The sequence below is a fragment of the Sphaeramia orbicularis genome, chromosome 2, assembly GCF_902148855.1.
Source record: "Sphaeramia orbicularis chromosome 2, fSphaOr1.1, whole genome shotgun sequence".
Classification (NCBI taxonomy): domain Eukaryota; kingdom Metazoa; phylum Chordata; class Actinopteri; order Kurtiformes; family Apogonidae; genus Sphaeramia; species Sphaeramia orbicularis.
In genome coordinates this window covers 7,131,639-7,149,564 of record NC_043958.1, presented here as the reverse complement: position 1 = coordinate 7,149,564, position 17,926 = coordinate 7,131,639, and the positions used below count along the sequence as shown (strand labels likewise).

The 17,926-nt window shown below is 36.1% G+C and overlaps 1 protein-coding gene across 13 annotated transcripts in view; it reads left to right on the top strand.

The window, feature by feature from the left end:
* Positions 1–17,926, top strand: part of LOC115430752 (type I inositol 3,4-bisphosphate 4-phosphatase-like) — a 79,099-nt gene that overhangs the window by 48,175 nt on the left and 12,998 nt on the right. For 6 of the 13 annotated variants that reach the window (XM_030151043.1, XM_030150984.1, XM_030150967.1 and 3 more), the window contains 10 exons: positions 1,354–1,495; positions 2,557–2,718; positions 4,383–4,415; positions 5,448–5,620; positions 9,913–10,036; positions 10,155–10,222; positions 11,240–11,439; positions 11,604–11,701; positions 11,831–11,943; positions 12,740–12,894. In XM_030151043.1, the coding sequence (XP_030006903.1) occupies positions 1,354–1,495; positions 2,557–2,718; positions 4,383–4,415; positions 5,448–5,620; positions 9,913–10,036; positions 10,155–10,222; positions 11,240–11,439; positions 11,604–11,701; positions 11,831–11,943; positions 12,740–12,894 (1,268 nt within the window). Of the gene's footprint in view, positions 1–1,353; positions 1,496–2,556; positions 2,719–4,382; positions 4,416–5,447; positions 5,621–9,912; positions 10,037–10,154; positions 10,223–11,239; positions 11,440–11,603; positions 11,702–11,830; positions 11,944–12,739; positions 12,895–16,166; positions 16,357–17,926 lie in introns of those variants that run through there. The other 7 variants (XM_030151038.1, XM_030151031.1, XM_030151022.1 and 4 more) reach the window with 3 other exon arrangements.

The window sequence follows — 17,926 nt, the reverse complement described above, 5'->3', positions numbered from 1 at the left end:
TAATACCTTTTCATCCATTAATCCTATCAATACATGTAAATAAATGAGATAAAACACCTTTTGGTATCTTTTCTTAGTCATCAGATATGACCTGTGTGGATGTTCGGAGGCTCCATAGAACTACAATTTCATAAAATCTCTTAGACATCAGTTAAAAGTTTAAATGGCATCATGCCGATGACGTGTTTTGAGGAATACCTGGATTATGAAATAACAACTTTTCAATACAAAGATATTGCAAAAAAAAAAACACCTCACCGGGTCATTTAAGATAAGACAAGAGAAAAAAAGATTTTATGTATCCCACTGTGGCGAAATTTCACAGTTAACAGCAGCAACATACAGCAAGTAAGTGCAGAGAAAAAGACAGGTCGAAAAACCATAAACGAATAAAAAATTAAATATAAAGAGATAAAATAAGAAATGTTGTACTTATATAAATTAGAATTAAAATTAAATTTTTCACCCACTTATGGGTGTTTCTCAACCTTGGGGTCACCTGGAATCCAAATTGGGTCACCTGAAATTTCTAGTAATTGATAAAAATAAAAAGAAATATCTAATGATTTTTTTTTTTTAATGATTTAATATATATTTCGTTCTAATTAAAACACCACACGCTTTTCCTTATAAAAATCAAGGTCAAATAAAATGCAGGATAGAATATCTGCGAGGGCGTATCTTGATTGACCTGATCATGTGACCGTGTGCATTACTACACTTCAACCTGCTCGTACACAGTCACAGTCAGAAAACCAGACTGAACATAGAAGGGAAAGATTTCTTCACCCGCCTGGCCCCACTAAGACATCTCCAAGAGAAAAATGTCCCTGTTTTGAATGTATGGGGTCGCCAAAAACGTTTGATGTTGAAATGGGCCTGAATACATCGCCTCCAAAGCCAAAAAACAGTTGGGAACCACTGATCTAAGGGTTAAATAGAAGTCATTATGGTTCCTGAACATAAATCTGCTTTGTAGTATTTTTTGCAGGTTTGTGTGGTCTTTCTTTTAGGAACATTGTGGACCATGTGTGGCAGGTCCTTATATTACCCATGTGCGATCTTAAGTATCCAGACATCATTCTCATTTCTTTGTTATTGCATCCCTGGGGCAGCCTGAGATAAGAGTTTGTTGTTATGTAATGAAAGGCTGAGGTTATATAAAGTTTTATTAAACACATTTGGCATGCTTCCTGATTTGCATAGTGATGTGAATCATCTCTTGTGCTGCCTCTCTCGCCTCTGGCTCAGATCTATTCCCCGACTGCGATTTGTCTGACTGCTTGATAACGCAGTTCTGTTGTCTAATTCTGAAATCTGAATAATTTACACGTGGCCTGTGCTTGTTCTCAGGAGAAGGTTTGGCTGAACGTGGATAAATCTTTGGAGTGCATCATCCAGCGTGTGGACAAACTGCTGCAGAAAGAGAGGAGACCCAGCGACTGCAGTCAGGACAGTGCCCTGAGTGACCAGCAGGGCGGCGGCAGCAAGAAAGGTAGACCAAAAAGGCACAAAATTTGGTGTTCATCCTGTCACTTTCCCACTATGGATTATTCATAGCTTTGTGTACAGTCTTAACTCTTGATTATAGCAGGTTTTGTGTAAGTTAATGCCGTGACTTTGCTTCTTATTGAAAATTAAAACAGAAAAGAAAATTAAATGAAGCACAAATTCCCTTTCCACATATATATATTGATAATGATAAATATAACAGCTTCAAAAAGACCTTGAAGATACAAAACACACTTTTAACAACCTGTAAACCAGTTCCTCCAGAATGTTGTGATGTCACAATCACATCTGTTAAGCTACAATTTTGACACTTGAAGCGTCAAATACTTTCGTCAGTATCAAGATGAGTGTTTTTAGCCTCTTAACCTTTTTTTACTTGTTTGTTTTTAGCTTGTTTTCAGCTTCTGTATATAAAATTTACAGGTTTTTTTTAGCTTGTTTTCAACATTTGTGAGAAAAGATATTGTATTGTAAAAGATATTGTATTTTATGTATTGACTATATTAGATATTGTGGCTTTTCTCTGTAAATCTGCAGTATTTTTAGCTTGTTTTTAGCATTCAGGTACAGATGTTCAAAATTTAGGCTGTTTTTATTTAGTTTCTGTCTTCAAAATTTGTGGAGAATTGCATTACTGTGCAAAATGTAGAGGTTTTAGCTTCTCGTTTTAAGTCTGCATTGTCTTTATCCTGTTTCAGCATCAATTTATAGAACAATTGCATTATTTTTAGGTTGTCTCAACAAATTTGTGGAGTTTAACTATTTTTTTCAGTTGGTTTTAGCTTTTCTTAGTGCCTCTGTGCTAAAGGTAGTTTTTGTTTTTTGTTTTTTGCCCATTTCTACCTTCTCTCAATAGATTTGAGTACCAAAAAGAACAGATTGGTTTTGCAATATTCACTAAATCCTGCAATTTCAGTGTAGGAAAACAGTAACAACAGCAATCTACCATGAAGTCAGATTTTTTTTTTTAAGGACACAGAATCATGGAGGGTCTGATAAATGAACATAATTAGATGTAACTGTGCTGTCGATGGCTGTGCAAAGGTGATGAAAAAAGGCGAGCTTTCTGGATCAACCCAGGAAGTATGTCACAGGAAACTGCATCATCACCATCATCATCTTCATCATCATCACCACCACTTCCATCCTCATCCTCTCTACCTGCCTTATCCTCTGCACATCCTCCCAGCCCTGAACAAGAGACCCGTACGTTCATTTCAATCCTCCTTTCACCTGTCTCATGTCTGTTTCTTTTTTCTCCATCATTTTATTTGCTTTTATCACTTCTTTTCTTCATGGTATTGGTTCAGTCAGACGTCACAGACACTATTTTTCTTCATTTCATCTTTCACTTCAGTATAAAGACACGGCGTTGTGAGTCACTTGTCGCTGTTATCGTCTCCTCAGTTTGTCCAAAGTGAATAATGTTGCACCATTATTATACCTGTGAGCCAAAACTATGAAGTCAGCTCTTTTTTCCTCTCCAGCTTTGCCGGTGCATACAGTACGCTGCTGCTAGTGCTTCAGGGCTGACTGCAGCCCGTCAAACCTCTATTTGAGGTTTATGTTTATGTTGTTGTACATTTTACAGGACTGGGGTCAAACTGATGAAGACACTGTAAACCAGGAGTGTCGCACACATTTTAGATCAGGAGTCACATTCAGCCCAGTAAGATCTCAAGTGTGTCGAACCAGTAAAATAATAACAATAACCTAGAAGTAATGTCAAAAATTGTGTAATGAAAATGTTTACATCTACAAACTAACCTTTAAACAATGCAAATGGCACAAACAAGCTGAAATTTTGAAAGAACAATATTCTCTGACTCTTGCGTGTATATTTATCTTTTTACCTTTATTTATGTGTATTTTAACTGTTTCTTAATTTTACTAATAAAAGTGTTTTTCCCCCTTGAACTCAAGAGCAATGCAACAGAAATTCCTATGTACTTGTACAAATGGCAATAAAACTTGTTTCAATGATTAAAATTGTAATAATTATAGTTTAACAGTATTATCCCTCAGTTTATCACATTATAACTTATAGATCACATTGGATCTACAAATACATAAAACATTTCTTAGCAGGAGTAATATTGTTAAAATTGCACCTATTTCTCTTCAGACATGTGAAGTTGCTCAGGTTCTTCACAATTTTTTGTGAAAGGATAGTTTGTAAATGTAAACATTCTCATGTAATTTTACTTTTTTACAGTAAAACAAAGTGAAAAATTTGGAGTTGTCATTATTCATAGGTTATTATAACAATATTGTACTAGTCCGACCCACTTTAGATCATATTGGTCTGTATGTGATCCCTGAGCTAAAATTATTTTAACATCCTTGATCGTTAATATCGTCAGTGTAATCTTTGCATTTCGTAAATTCATCCCACGGGTGGATTGGACCCTTTGGCGGGCCGGTTTTGGCCCCCAAGCTGGATGTTTGACACCCCTGCTTTGTTAGAACTTAGATCCTGCAGTTGTGATGTGCAGGATGGATATGAAACATATTAAAACTTGTGAGACATGAGTAGAAACTACAGAATTTCTTAGCATTCAGCAAAGGAAAAAATAAGATCAATAGAAACATTAATATTTCCTTGTGTCTAAATATTACATCAACTTTTCTCATAATTATGATGCACAGTATCTCATAATTACAAGATAAGGGGTCTAAAAAATATTTTTCTTAAGTGAATGCAATGTGTTGTAGCAAAAAAATAGCCACCTTTATTTAAGTAGTTAAATCTGAATGCACGTTTTTCAGTTTGACCCTGGTCCGTAGTGTTTCTGTGTGTGTCTCTGCTGCCTTGTGTGGCTTACAGCGCCCGCTAACCACGCATGTTGCACCTCCATCCCCTTTTCCAGATGGAAGCCCCAGTGCTGAGGAGGCGTACCCAGGTAAGAGCTGCCTCCCTGCCCACGCTCCTCTAACCACTGTTCCCCCAAGTCCCATTATCAAGAGATTTATTTGGGAAGTGGTTAAAGTTGAGTACCTTAAGTTCCAACAGGGGACATATATCAGAATAGTCTTTGTTGTCCTTGTTTGTGTAATGAAATTAGGAGTAGTACCCCAGTCAGTGCAACAAGATGAACTTAAAAAAAAAAACAATACGTAAAAAATTAAGAAAAGAGCGACTATAAAATTACAAAAACTGCAAAATAAAGAAAATATAGTAGAAAATTTTACAAGAAGTAAAATAAGAATCAAACTAAAGTAGAAAAATAAACATAAAATATGAATATACACAATATAAACAGTATGCATATCTATGAACAGTTCCATAAAAATATTATATGGTTATTGCAAGAACAGAGGATTTTGCACAAACTACAAAGGATTATTGATAATTATCCTTATTATTCCCAGGAAAGTAAAAATTTTGGCCATGATTGGAATCAGCAAAATGCAAATTTTTTTTTCAGTTGCATTTTTTTCTTTTGTTTTTATGGAAAATCTTTTGCAGTGGAGAGCATTTTTTAAGTAGATCCGTGAAGCCCTTATGTTGCTGTGTTTCTGGAGGATATGCTGTTTTTTTCCACTTTTTTATCTTCAGGATTAGTTTTTTGGATTCAGGAAAAGGAATCACTGGTTTGTTTATGTCTCTTTTTAGATTTTAGCAGTGGTCAGTTTAGCAACTAAGCAGTGAAAAACACAGTACCTTGTAATACACTGAAACACACTTTTCCAACTGTTAAAGAAAAATATGACACGACATGATGTGGATCTTCAGCAGACGGTGGAGCTTGTGCTTTCTCTGTTGCCTCTGTGTTCCATCTGTTTTATGTTTCTGTCACAAATCAGCTCAGTTTCAACATATAACGTACTTTTTAATGACATAACTTATTAAAACTGTAACTGTGTGTATTTAACCTTGTTGTGACTCTTGTGTGTATATTCACAGTTGGTGTGTGTGTGTTTGTGTTCACCAGGTGAGTGGAGTGAGGCGTTGTACCCCCTCCTCACCACGCTGACCGAGTGCGTCGCCATGATGAGCGACAAGGCCAAAAAGTCCATGGTGTTCCTGTTGATGCAGGACAGCGCCCCGACCATCGCCATGGACGTGACGCTGCAGTACCGCCGCGACGTCGTCTTCTGCCAGACGGTCAGCGAACACACAATCTGAAACACACACAGCAGTTTTCACCTTGACATGACTTCTACACAGTGTGTTTTTATGTGTTTTTTGTGTTGTTCTTGTTTTTTTGTCTTCTACATTATTTTGTGTCTTTATATCTCATTGCATCTGCCATGTCTTTTTCACGTTGAGCGTCCTTTTACATCTTCACATCTTTTGCATCATTTTCACATTACGTCTCATGTCTTTCACATAGTTATCTTATTAGGTCTCTTATGTCATTTGCATTTCGTTGCATCTTGTTACGTCTTTTGCATCGTTTTTATTTTGTTATATTTGAGTTTGTCTCCTCTTTTCATCTCATGTCTCACATGTTCTTTTACATAGTTGTCATCTTGTTACATTAGTTGCATCATTTTGATCTTGTTACATCTTTTCATCTTATACATCATTCTTTCAATTTGGTGCATTTTAGCTTTTTTTTTTTTTCAACTTATTAGGTCCTGTCCCATCATGTTGCATAATTTTTTTGGTCTTATTACTTTCGTTTTTATCTAGTTGCATCGCTTATTTCATTTTGTCCTGTGTTTGTCCTGTCTTTTACATCATTTTTGTCTTTATAGCACTTAAAACATATAATGTGAAAATACTATAAAGATGCAACAAGACAAAAAATTACGCAAAAATGATACAAACATGTAAAGATATAAGATTTTTCTTCGTCTTGGTCTTATACTCGTATATAATTTTTCTTTTTCAATTTTCACCTGAAACAGAAAAGAACTCAGACAATGATCATTTTGTTTTGTTTACTGCGATTTAATGTTATGGAAACTTCACTAAATCACAAATGCAGAGACTCCATAAAACAGCTGTTGTAGGATTTGTTTTGCTGTATTTTGTAACACATAATAATTTGAAGGAAAAACAACAAAAGAAGTAGCACCTCTAGGACACTGATGACATTTACTCAGACCTGTTTGTTCTCACATTCACCCACACGCATTAACATGCAAATTTACACGACTTTATAATTCCTGCCTCTAAATAATGTGCTAGTCCTCATATGACTCAGCAGGAAATCCAATATTAAGCGCATAAATCAGCAGTAATTCTATAAAGGGGAAGTGCAAAGGCCCAGAGCATCATGGTATGTATATGACTCTGAAGCACTCGTGTGAAAATGAGGACAGGCAAAGAAGTCAGTTTGTAAAATATACGAAAAATGAAGGGATTTCTTCACCTTCACACCCACACACTCCTACTCCTCTGACAGCAGAGATGCTTCACTTCTTCAGACCAAAGTTAAAAGGATGATGTGAGCCCAAACGTAGTCATGGTTGTGGAATGTGTTTCTTACAACGTGTTATTTTTATTCCCTCAATTCCATCTTTGTCTCATTTGTCTTGGATTTCCCACAGAATGCACATCTAAATGTATTCATAAGTGATAAGGCAGGCATGAGTGATATATACGCACATAGTTTATTGAACTTGAAATACAGCTTTATTTGGAGCTGAAGCAATTTATCATGATTAAATAGCAGAGAAAAGAGGATAGAAAAGGGTTATGTCAATTTGTTTTTCTTTGTCATTTTTTTAGATTAATTCTGGGATAACATGTACTTACTAGCTCCCAAAATCGTGGTTCCACAAATCTTTTACATTTACTGTGCTCCGACTATATTCTAGTTCCTTGTTATCGTCTGTTCTTGATTGTTGAGATGTATTTTGGCAAGGATCCAGAAAAGAAAAATGATGTAATGTCCTTCTCCTCTTTTGCTGTAGAGCACAGGTGTCAAACATACGGCCCGCAGGCCAAAACCAGCCCGCCAAAGGACCTAATCCAGTCCATGGGATGAATCTGTGAAATGCAAAAATTGCACAGAAAATATTAACAATCAAGGATGTCAAAATCCTTTTAGCTCAGGTTCCACATACAGACCAATTTGATCTAAAGTGGATCAGACCAGTAAAATACTATCATATTAACAATTCCAAATTTTTGTCTTTGTTTTATATATTATTAGTTGTACTTTATTTTACCAGGTAAAATCAATTTAGAGCAGGTTCTCATTTACAATGATGACCTGGCAGAAGGCCCCAACAGACAAAAACAAGGACAAAACAAGTATAAGTATAAAAAAGTAAAATGACATGTAAATGTTTACATTTAGAAAATATTCTTTCATAAATAAATTTGAAAAATATGAACAACCTGAAATGTCTTAAGAGAAGTAAGTGCAATTTTTACCAATATTCTACCTTTTTCTGAATGTGTTGTGTATTTGTAGATCCAGTGATCTGTAAATTGTATTTTACATGTGTAAATGATAAACAGAGGCATATTATTGTTAAAATTGCACTTATGTTTCCTAAGACATTTCAGGTTTGTTCGTGTTACTCATATTTTTATTAAAACTTTGTCGACATGTACATTATTTTAATGTAATTTTACTTTTTTCCACTGTTATTATTTTACTGGTCCGGCCCACTTCAGGTCATATTGGGCTGAATGTGGCCCCTGAACTAAAATGAGTTTGAGGCCGCCGCGGCTGTAGAGTGTATAAAAGAAATGGATGTAATCGTTGTTTTGTAGATTTTGCATTTTGTTTGTCACCATTTTTGTTTTTTAGGAACCAGAAGTGCTCATATTTTGTTAAGAGTGGAGTGAAAATCACCAAGCTAATGCTAACTCACTAAAGTACAACAGCATTGTTTCCTATCACCACCACCACATAGCTTCTTACTGAATTTTAACATGTAACATAACAGAAATATCAACTTTACATGATTTATAAATACAGTAGTAGGGCTACCTGGCCCAGTTCGTAAGCTAAATTTGTTGCTAATTAAAGGTCAAAGATTAAAAAAGGTTATCTCGCTTCATTATCCCCATAGGGAAATTTGTTTTTTGCATTTTACACATTATATACACACGTAATTAATGCTAACATCATGACATCCCACTGGTTTTAGACACTTAAGCATTGATTTCCACTTTTTTATTGTTAATATCATGACTTCTTGTAAACATAAATTACCATGTGGGTTCACTAGTGTCAACATATCTAGAAATATACTAATTAGGCCTCACGAGGCTAATTAGCAGGCTAGTAGACAATCTGTATAAGCCAAAACAAATGTATGGTAACATAAGATAATTTAGGTAAGCAAAGGTAATCAGATGTGTATGGCAAATTCATGACAGACTCCACTGATGGTCCTGGGTGTTTAACTCCTCACCCACACTGTTCAATAAGCAGAAGTTCAGAACATCTGAGTCAGCAGCAGAGCTAACCTTCAGTCAAAACCCACATTTCACACTTATACAAACAACACTCACCCATGTCACACAAAGTGGCCACGAACTTAACAGCCTCAATATAACTGCAGCGGTTGAGTTATTTTTAGATTTATACCCATACAGTTGTCATGAACAGATTAATGAGCTATAAAGGCCACCTCTGGGTTTGTACCGGATTGTGAACATGTTTATAGATAAAGATATATAGATAGGCTTTATTTCAAATATAAGTTGGCAAAAGAAATTCCAGATTTAAAAGGACACTCCAATATATGAAAATAAATCAACCAAAAAAGAAAATAAATATCACGCAAATGTATAACTATTTCTTTGTGGCTCTTTAACAATAGTTTATGTCTGAATAGGAGTAGGAGGAAGCCGAGCTTATATTGTCCAACCCCAGTTTTACATGACTTGGCTAATCAGTTAATATATACAGTCCATAATAAAGAATAGGTCAGTCATTAAATTCCAAAAAAAGAGAACAAATGATTACATACCTTAAGTAACTATAACTGTTGTACTCCTGTTAATTGTTACTACATCTCTGGAAAATAAGGTTTTTATACATCTTTTTAAATTTTGTGATGTTTTCACATATTTAGATCCAATCCATTCCACAAAACCACTCCACAACATGAAATGCATGTGGTTTTAACCCATAAAGACCCAGTGCTACTTTTGTGACAGTTCCCAAATGTTTTTTTTCTCTATATTTAACCTTTCTGAAGGGATTTATCAGCATTTATTGTAATATTATCTTCTGTGTTTTTTATTATACACAGAGCAACTGTAACACACAACAATATCCCCTGGGGATTAATAAAATATTCTGGTTCTGGTTCTGTGCATGGTGCTGTGATGTACGTACATGCGTGAACATCCAGACCAATGGAGGACGTTGAAGACAAACGGCCTCATGTACCTGTAAACGACACTGAACATACACTCATATCCTGTTGTTCTGAACTGATGTTGATGTTTGTGTATTAACGCTGATGGCTGTGTTCCAGCTCACCGCCCTCGTCTGCGGCTTCATTATCAAACTGAGGAACTGTCTCCGTGACAACGGATTCCTTCGACAACTCTACACCATCGGCCTGCTGGCTCAGTTCGAGTCCCTGCTCAGCACATATGGTATGAACACACACACCCCTCAGGTCCTCCTTATCTAACACAGTCTCTGTCCTGGATCAGTGTTTATACTTTTGTGTGTGTGTGTGTGTGTGTGTGTGTGTGTGTGTGTGTCCTTCAGGAGAGGAGCTCGCTATGTTGGAGGACATGAGTGTCGGCGTCATGGACCTGCGCAATGTCACTTTTAAGGTTCAAAGAAAACTTGAACTTTTTTATGTTGGTTATCAGTGATATGAGAGGACATGTTTGAATTACAATACTTGTTGTGGAGAATACATGGCGCTTTACAATTTCTGATTATTCACGGTTTAGAAAAATAGAACACCACCCCCCCACCCCACCCACCAAAAAAAAAAAAAGAAAAAAAAATTAAAAATTACTCTTGGCCACTAGCAGTGAAAATTGACTCCTATTTCTTACAGAAGGGGTGACATTTTACCAGAAAGTTCTGGTTTTGGTATCAGCTGCCAACTGTTGGGATTCTGTCAGCCAGTCAATATCAGCGTCCATCAGACAGTTTCCAGTAGTGAACTGGAGCCCTGAAATGCTCTTCAGAGTAATTTAACCCAACAGAACACGTGAACCACTGGTCTATGACAGCCTCCACTTGTTAGTTTGTGTGGGTTATCTTATGACTTTTGTGTTTCATTATTTCAATGAAGATCCAAACTAACAAACTAACCCCTCAAGGCAGCAGTAAACTAGCAAGTTCTATGTTTTCTTTGGTTAAATTACTTTTTCTTTCAAAGGAGTCTGGTGGTTATAGAGAAAACAATATACCTTGCTTGACTGAAGTTGTTATCTGTATGTCAACTCCAGTAGAAAACACACATATTGAAACCTGTTTGTGAAGTTAGATACAAATTGGTCTAGACGGTCCAGATGTAACCACAACCATCATCATCATCTTCTTTTTACTTGAATACCGTCTTTTTCTTCTTCTTGTCCTTCTTCCACTGCTACTTTTTGTCCTTATTCTTCCTTTTCATCTTTCTCTCACTAAAGGCATGCTAACTGCTGTACAATCCAATAACATCTTTATCACAATAACATCAAAACGATAATTGTTTCACTCATGATGATTTTAGTTCATTTTTGATTTTATCACTTTATAACATTTAGATTCATATAGAAATCAGAGGAGCTGCAAGTAAAGTGTAATAAATTTTTTTTAAGTCTTTTAATTTTCCTTTATGTCATTCTTAGGTTACCCAGGCAACCGGCAGCTCCGCCCCTGACATGTTGCCCATCATCACAGGGAACCGTGACGGTTTTAACGTGCGCATCCCGCTGCCGGGCACCATGTTCGACGCATTACCACGGGAGATCCAGAGCGGCATGCTGCTGAGGGTTCAGCCGGTGCATTTTAACGTGGGCATTAATGAACAGCAGACACTGGCTGAGAAGTGAGTGGAAAACACACACCTAAAGATTAGTGGGTGTCTGATGAAAATGTGTTCTAATAGAATAGAATAGAATAGGCTTTATTGTCATTGCAAAATGTACAGTGCAATGAAATTTGGTTTTAGGTTCTGTAAGGTACTCAAGTGGGTTTCATTTCGTTGTTCAGGTTTGGAGACACGTCCCTACAGGAGATCATTAATCTGGAGAGTCTGTCCAGGTTAAATTCATACTATGAACAATTCAAAGAAGTCCTGCCTGAGGACTGTAAGTACCTACATGTACTAATGTCCCATAACAACAGCTACAGCTTTTGTTCCTACTTGTACTACTCTTAAGCTGTTTCCTTTTTCCCACTGTCTATCCACTCTACTCCGTTTATATATTTCCCTGCAGGTCTCCCAAGGTCTCGTTCTCAGACTTGCCTTCCTGAACTGCTAAGGTTCCTGGGACAGAATGTGCATGCCAGGAAAAACAAGAACGTGGACATTCTCTGGCAGGCTGCCGAGGTGAAACCTAAAAATTTACTGTAGTAATTGAAGAATTATTAAGTTTCTTGTTGTCAATTAAAGTATATTTCAGATGACTTGACCTATAAAATTATATTGGTTACTTTTTGGCAGGTCTAAAAATGTGGTCCTGAGTATTAAGTTTTTAATACCGTTATAGATTTGCATTAACTTCAGTCTGGCATTTAATATGGTTTGATCACAGTAATAAAAGCACTAAATAAAACCCTTATGAAATTAATAAATACTAATACAAGCTGGGAAGAAACTGGTCAGAATTCATCAGAAAACACATGGCTAGTGTGTTGCAAAGTGGTAGATATTTCTACAAGAAAAAACTTTAAATATTTTTATTACTTTTGTCATATATGGTAAGTGCAAGTTTAAAAAGATCTGGTTCAAGAACAGTTCATGTCCTGTTGAGTGAATTTGTGAATTTGAAGCAAGAATCATTGTTGGGTGTAAAGATATTGGAGACTATATCCTCCTGAGACCTAGGAAAGCAAACATTTTGAGTTTTTTACATTAAATAATTGTCTTGATTGGAAACAGAATGATGCAACAGTTTTTTGAGATCCTTTTTTTTTTTTTTTTTTTTTCATGAAATTTCCTTTGCAGTGCACAGCATTTTTGTCTTTTTTTTATGTAAAGCTGTGACAAAAATGCATTGCTTGGTCTCAGGAGGATATGGCAATGTTGTACTTTCTATTAGTCTGGAATTACCATGCTTTACGAAGATTTCAAACGAAGCAGTGGACTCTAGTTTTATTCATCGGCGTCTGGTGTCTTATGGTAGATCTGTCGCCGTCTGAACGGGGTTCGATTCACCAGCTGCAAAAGCGCCAAAGACCGCACAGCCATGTCTGTGACCCTGGAGCAGTGTCTGATCCTGCAGCATGAACACGGCATGGCCCCTCAGGTGTTCACGCAGGCCCTGGACTGTATGCGCAGGTAGGACGCCCTGTCACCGCACGACACATGGACATATGAAAACCTCACCTGGGCAAAGCAGTGAACACTCATACATCAGTATTAGAGTTTAGAACAAACTGTGCTATTACAGCTGGTTTTATAATGACATATTACAACCAATATGGGTAAAAAACAAAACAAAACAAAAAAAACAGAAGGAGTGGGGTAGTAGTTTGAAAAAACAAAAAACTTGGATATTTTTGAAGACAATGAAGTCATAAATATGTGAGAAAACAATCTTTCCCTAAACCTGAGTTGTTTTCTAAGCCTATCCAACTTTCTCCTGTTGTTTCCTCTTCTTTTTTTATACTATCTCACCTGACTTACTATGTTTCAGAGGTTTTTTTTTCTTCTAAATTCATGACTTTACAATCTCAGAGAATATCCAAGTTTTTTCTCATGCAGCGACACCTTTAATCTCATATTTTTTTCCAAAACATTACCGTACTTCTCTCTTTTTTTCTCCTCACTAACAACATCCCTAATACCCAGGTATGGTCACAATCAGATCCATAACAAAAACCTAATTTGCTGTATACGTGTAGAAAAGCAGCTACTTCCTGTCACTGGTACTTACAGACAAAGAATAGTTGGTACTGCAGTAAAAATTGATCTGAACTGTTAGATATTTGTATTTCCAGTTATGAAATATAGTATTTAAATCAGTTCTTATTAAATAAACAGATATCTTTCTTTTTTGTAAAGTGTGGTAAAGGTATCTAATATATGGTGCTACATTAGCGACATTTTCTGGATTAAATAGATAAAAGTGTGGCTTTTGGAGCTGCTGTCCTCTCTTCTTACTTTGTTTAGTTATATGTCCGATTCTGTTTCCGATTGGACAAGCAGTTTGCAGCCTACAAGCTAACATTAGCTGCTGTTATCTTGCTAGCTAATATGAGCCTCTGTTAGCTTGTTTGACAGTTGATTCTACACAAAACATACACAGCCCGGACAAAAAATTCACCATCTGAATTTAACCCCATAATGCCAAATGTATACTATTTGATACATGAGTTTTGAAGCCCTCTACATGATCAGTGTGATGTTTTTTTCCTTGAAAAACCTGATGAATACAATTAGATACATGCAATACATGGATAATCCATCAGGGGGGAGGATTTCATTCACCAGAGGCCTTTTCAGTGACACTATAGGATTTTCATTCATGAGGAAGGAGGCAGAACTTTGCCAGTTTTGAAAATGAATTATCAATTTGTTAGATATGTTTGTGTTATGTTATGTGTTCAATTGTTCAAAAATAATAATATTTGAGCATTGAGACCCGATGGATCAAATATGAAACAAAACTGAAACTCATACATGGAAATTGATATTTGAAAAAAAAAAAGGTTTGTTCAGAAGGACCAATAAAGGCTCCAGTTTCAAAGAACTAGAATTTTCTGTCAATGATTAAATGGTTCAGGCTTTACAGGGTTAATTAAGTAAATAGTTCAGATCCGTCCCAATGGAATCACTGCAACAAAAGTTCCAAGTTTGTTTTTTTTTTAACCATAACTGATGCAGTGAGTAGCTTCTCATTTCTGAAACAATCATCAGTTTGATAAAGAGAATAAAGATTGGACAGTGTTTCAGTTGGAAAATTCATGTGGTCTGATGAGTCCAGACTGACCCTGCTCCAGAGTGAAGAGAGGTGGGTGAAGTGATTACCCATCATGCCTGATGTCTACAGTACAAGCCTGTGGGGGCAGTGTTATGATCTGGGATTTATGCAGTTTGGTAGGACTAGACTCAGCAATGTTAGTGAACAAAAAATGATAGAAATTAATGTTGTGGCATTGAATATGTGTCATCATCAAATCTAAAGTCTCAATAAGTCTATAGCTTATTATTAGAATATGGGACTTTTTTGGCTAAGCTGTGTATATTTATTTGACTAACAGGGGAACATTCTATTTCTTTGTCATTTAACCGATAAAACAAATGATACTGTTATTTTATTGAAATCTCTAAGGCTGCTGTAAGTTAAGTAACAGGAAGTAGCTGCATTTTCACATACATATACAACAATTTAATTTTCTACCGCAGATCAGACAGTGACAAACACTGTCAAAAGTGTAGAAGCTGATGAACATGTGTCAGTGTGCACCATCTGAACGCATCCTAAACTATGGTCAGGATGATGAAACTGAAACTGTTTTGCCCATGTGAGGTTTAAAACTCATGCCGTTGCCTGCTTCCTCTGTAAAACCCACTGGACACTGATCAGGAGATGCTGGTTCACCTCAGAGATGATACTTGAATATGTGGAAATCCAGTTGGTTACTTATGTCACCAGGCTCTTGTCACGTTTGAACTCCATCCCAATTCTTATCTTCTTTATTTTCTTTTAAAAAGTCAAGGTTTTTCCTGTTAAATATGACAAGTGTCTGGAGAAGTTAAGTACCTAACTGCTATTCAAGTGTGTATCGGGTGCTTGGTTGTACGTCTGTGAGTCTGTATGTCCGTCTTGTCCGTCTTTTCCTTTTATTCAAAGCTACTTTATGCTGTTTCAGAGTCTGAGTTGCAAACCAGCTGGCAGAATATTTCGTTTATTTTAAGTACTGGAACATTTTTTTTGCTCGACATACATCCTCCTTCATCCCTCCTTCTTTCAAATTCAGTTTATTTTCTTTCAAATAATATCTGATTGTCATAAAACCTGATAACGGAGGATAACTGCACTTTTTTTTCAATGAGGTACTCCTTATTTAAAAGCAAACTAGTCAGGTTTTGCCACTTGAGGCTGGTTTTATTTGTCCAGGTGTTCAGATATCCCAGCTTTTATTAAATATGTGTTGGCAGATAAAAAATAACACATTTCCTGCCAACATTTGCAAGTCAATATGTGGTTTGGGAAAAGGCTTTTAACTGGATTGTAACAACTAATACTATGAGAGCCAGGAAATAGAAAAAAAATGTGCAGAGCGTTTATCTTGAGTACTTGAGTATATCGATAATTTCCAGCAAATATGTTTTAAATATATGATAAAGACGTGAACAATCTCCAGTGTTTCTTCTGTCTGTGCTGGATGTGAATTTTTCCTCCAGTGTTTGTGTCAAAGCGTTGTGTTTTATGTGACTATATATGTAGATATGTCGTTAAATCCATGTCAAAGATGTAATCGCAATTACTGTCTTGCTGTACATGTGCGCAATAAAACTGCACTTCCACAGATATTAGCATGATACGATGTCTCTTCACCTTTTCCTCCCCTTTTCTCTCCTTTTTCTACCCCTGTCCTCATCAGCCGACGAGCATGAAAAAGCCATTTTGGCAGTTTTGTTTAGAATTGTTTTATGAGCTTTATGATGCATGCTGGGAAAAAAAAAAAGCCTGCGATGTTCCGTCATTAAGGCCATACCATAGTTGTTGAAATGATTAAGAAAAAGAACAATACACCCTTTAAGTTAAATAACTTTTCTTATTCAGGAACCTGCTAAATTTGAGCTTTGTTAGCAAAAAAAAACCACTCATTTACAAGCTAACTAGCATAATCATTAGCTAGGTGTTGAATTGACAACAAACCCAATTTGTTCCAACGCTACTTCCTGACACCAGTATTTAGAAGTAGATATCTGGGATTTAAATGGATAGGTTTTAGTAGCAATGAAATAAGATGTTTATATTTTTTCATTAAATAAATGCAGCACAATTCTCACATCCAAATCAGCAATTCTTAGCTAGCAAGCTAACGTTAGCCACCACAGCTGCCATTGACTTCTACTGAAATTATCTCTAAAAATACCAAGTCGTTTTATCTTTGAAGGAGTTATGGTCTTATGTAATTTATTTTAACACTGTAATATATTTACAGGTGGCCCTTTTATACATTATTGCTTCAGTTCATTGAATAAAATTTTTTTTTCGTGGCAGACAGCTCCATTGTAGTTGTGGTAAATAAACTGCATTGACAAAGCCACTGAGTGACAAACTTTTTGATGACATTTAGTGTCATGACTCACACACCAGCTCTGTTCTTTTGCTCCACATATGGTCATGTTTGGCTTGAAAAAGCTAATATGGCAACGTCCAAAACACAGTCTTAAATGATAGTACAAAAACCAGTGATGTCACCGTAGCCCATCCACGTTTTTAATACAATTTATGGAGGATACACAGCTGAAATTATTTTATTAAGATGCTGATTTAAGGTAAACAGTAGCTAATATGAATAATGTAGCTTCCATTCCAAGTGTTTGAGAAGGAAACTGGTATTCTTCTGTATTCTTTGTGACTTAAATTAGACGTTCTTTAGAAAAACTAGAACCTAGTCTATTATTATATGAGAAAAATGTCAGCCTTCTATTTTATAACTAGTAAAGCTAAAGATAACATCATAAATCCCTTAAATTGTCATACATTACTTTGAAATACTGGTGTTAAGAAGTTACCACAATTATTTGCTTGGTTTTCTGGTCCAAATCTGGTACCAAAACTATCTTTTCTGTTCCATAAACCTGAATAATTATCACTTTGTTTCAGTTTCTCTTTCTGCAACCTAGCATTCTCATCAGCTTGCGGTACAAAATTACTCCAAATATTACATTTCTTGAATTTAAAGGGTGTTTTTCCCACCGGTGTTGGTTTTCATTCAAAAATAAAACCAATGCATTTTTCCTACCATTCCCCCTCCTTCCCTCTCCTCCGCCCCATGTTGTAGAGTATGAAACATGGACAGCCATTGCTGTATTTTCTTATCTTCTTTCCTTTTCTGAAAAGAACACCTCTCTTAATTTTTCTCTGTTTTCTCTCTTTGTCTTTTTCCTCCTCCTGTTTCTTGGGTGTCCTGGTTTTCTTTTGGTCGGTCGGCTCATGTTTGTGGGATTGTTTTAATGTGGTGGTTTTGTGGTTTACGTTCATTTGTTGTGATGTTCATATGATTTCTTTACGTTGGAATATTGTTGTTATTTTGCTGTGGCGCCATGGAAACCCCCTTCAACCATGGCGGGGTGTGGCTTCTTCGTTGACACCTGTTAATTTGGCATTTCACCGGTGTGCATGCCATCT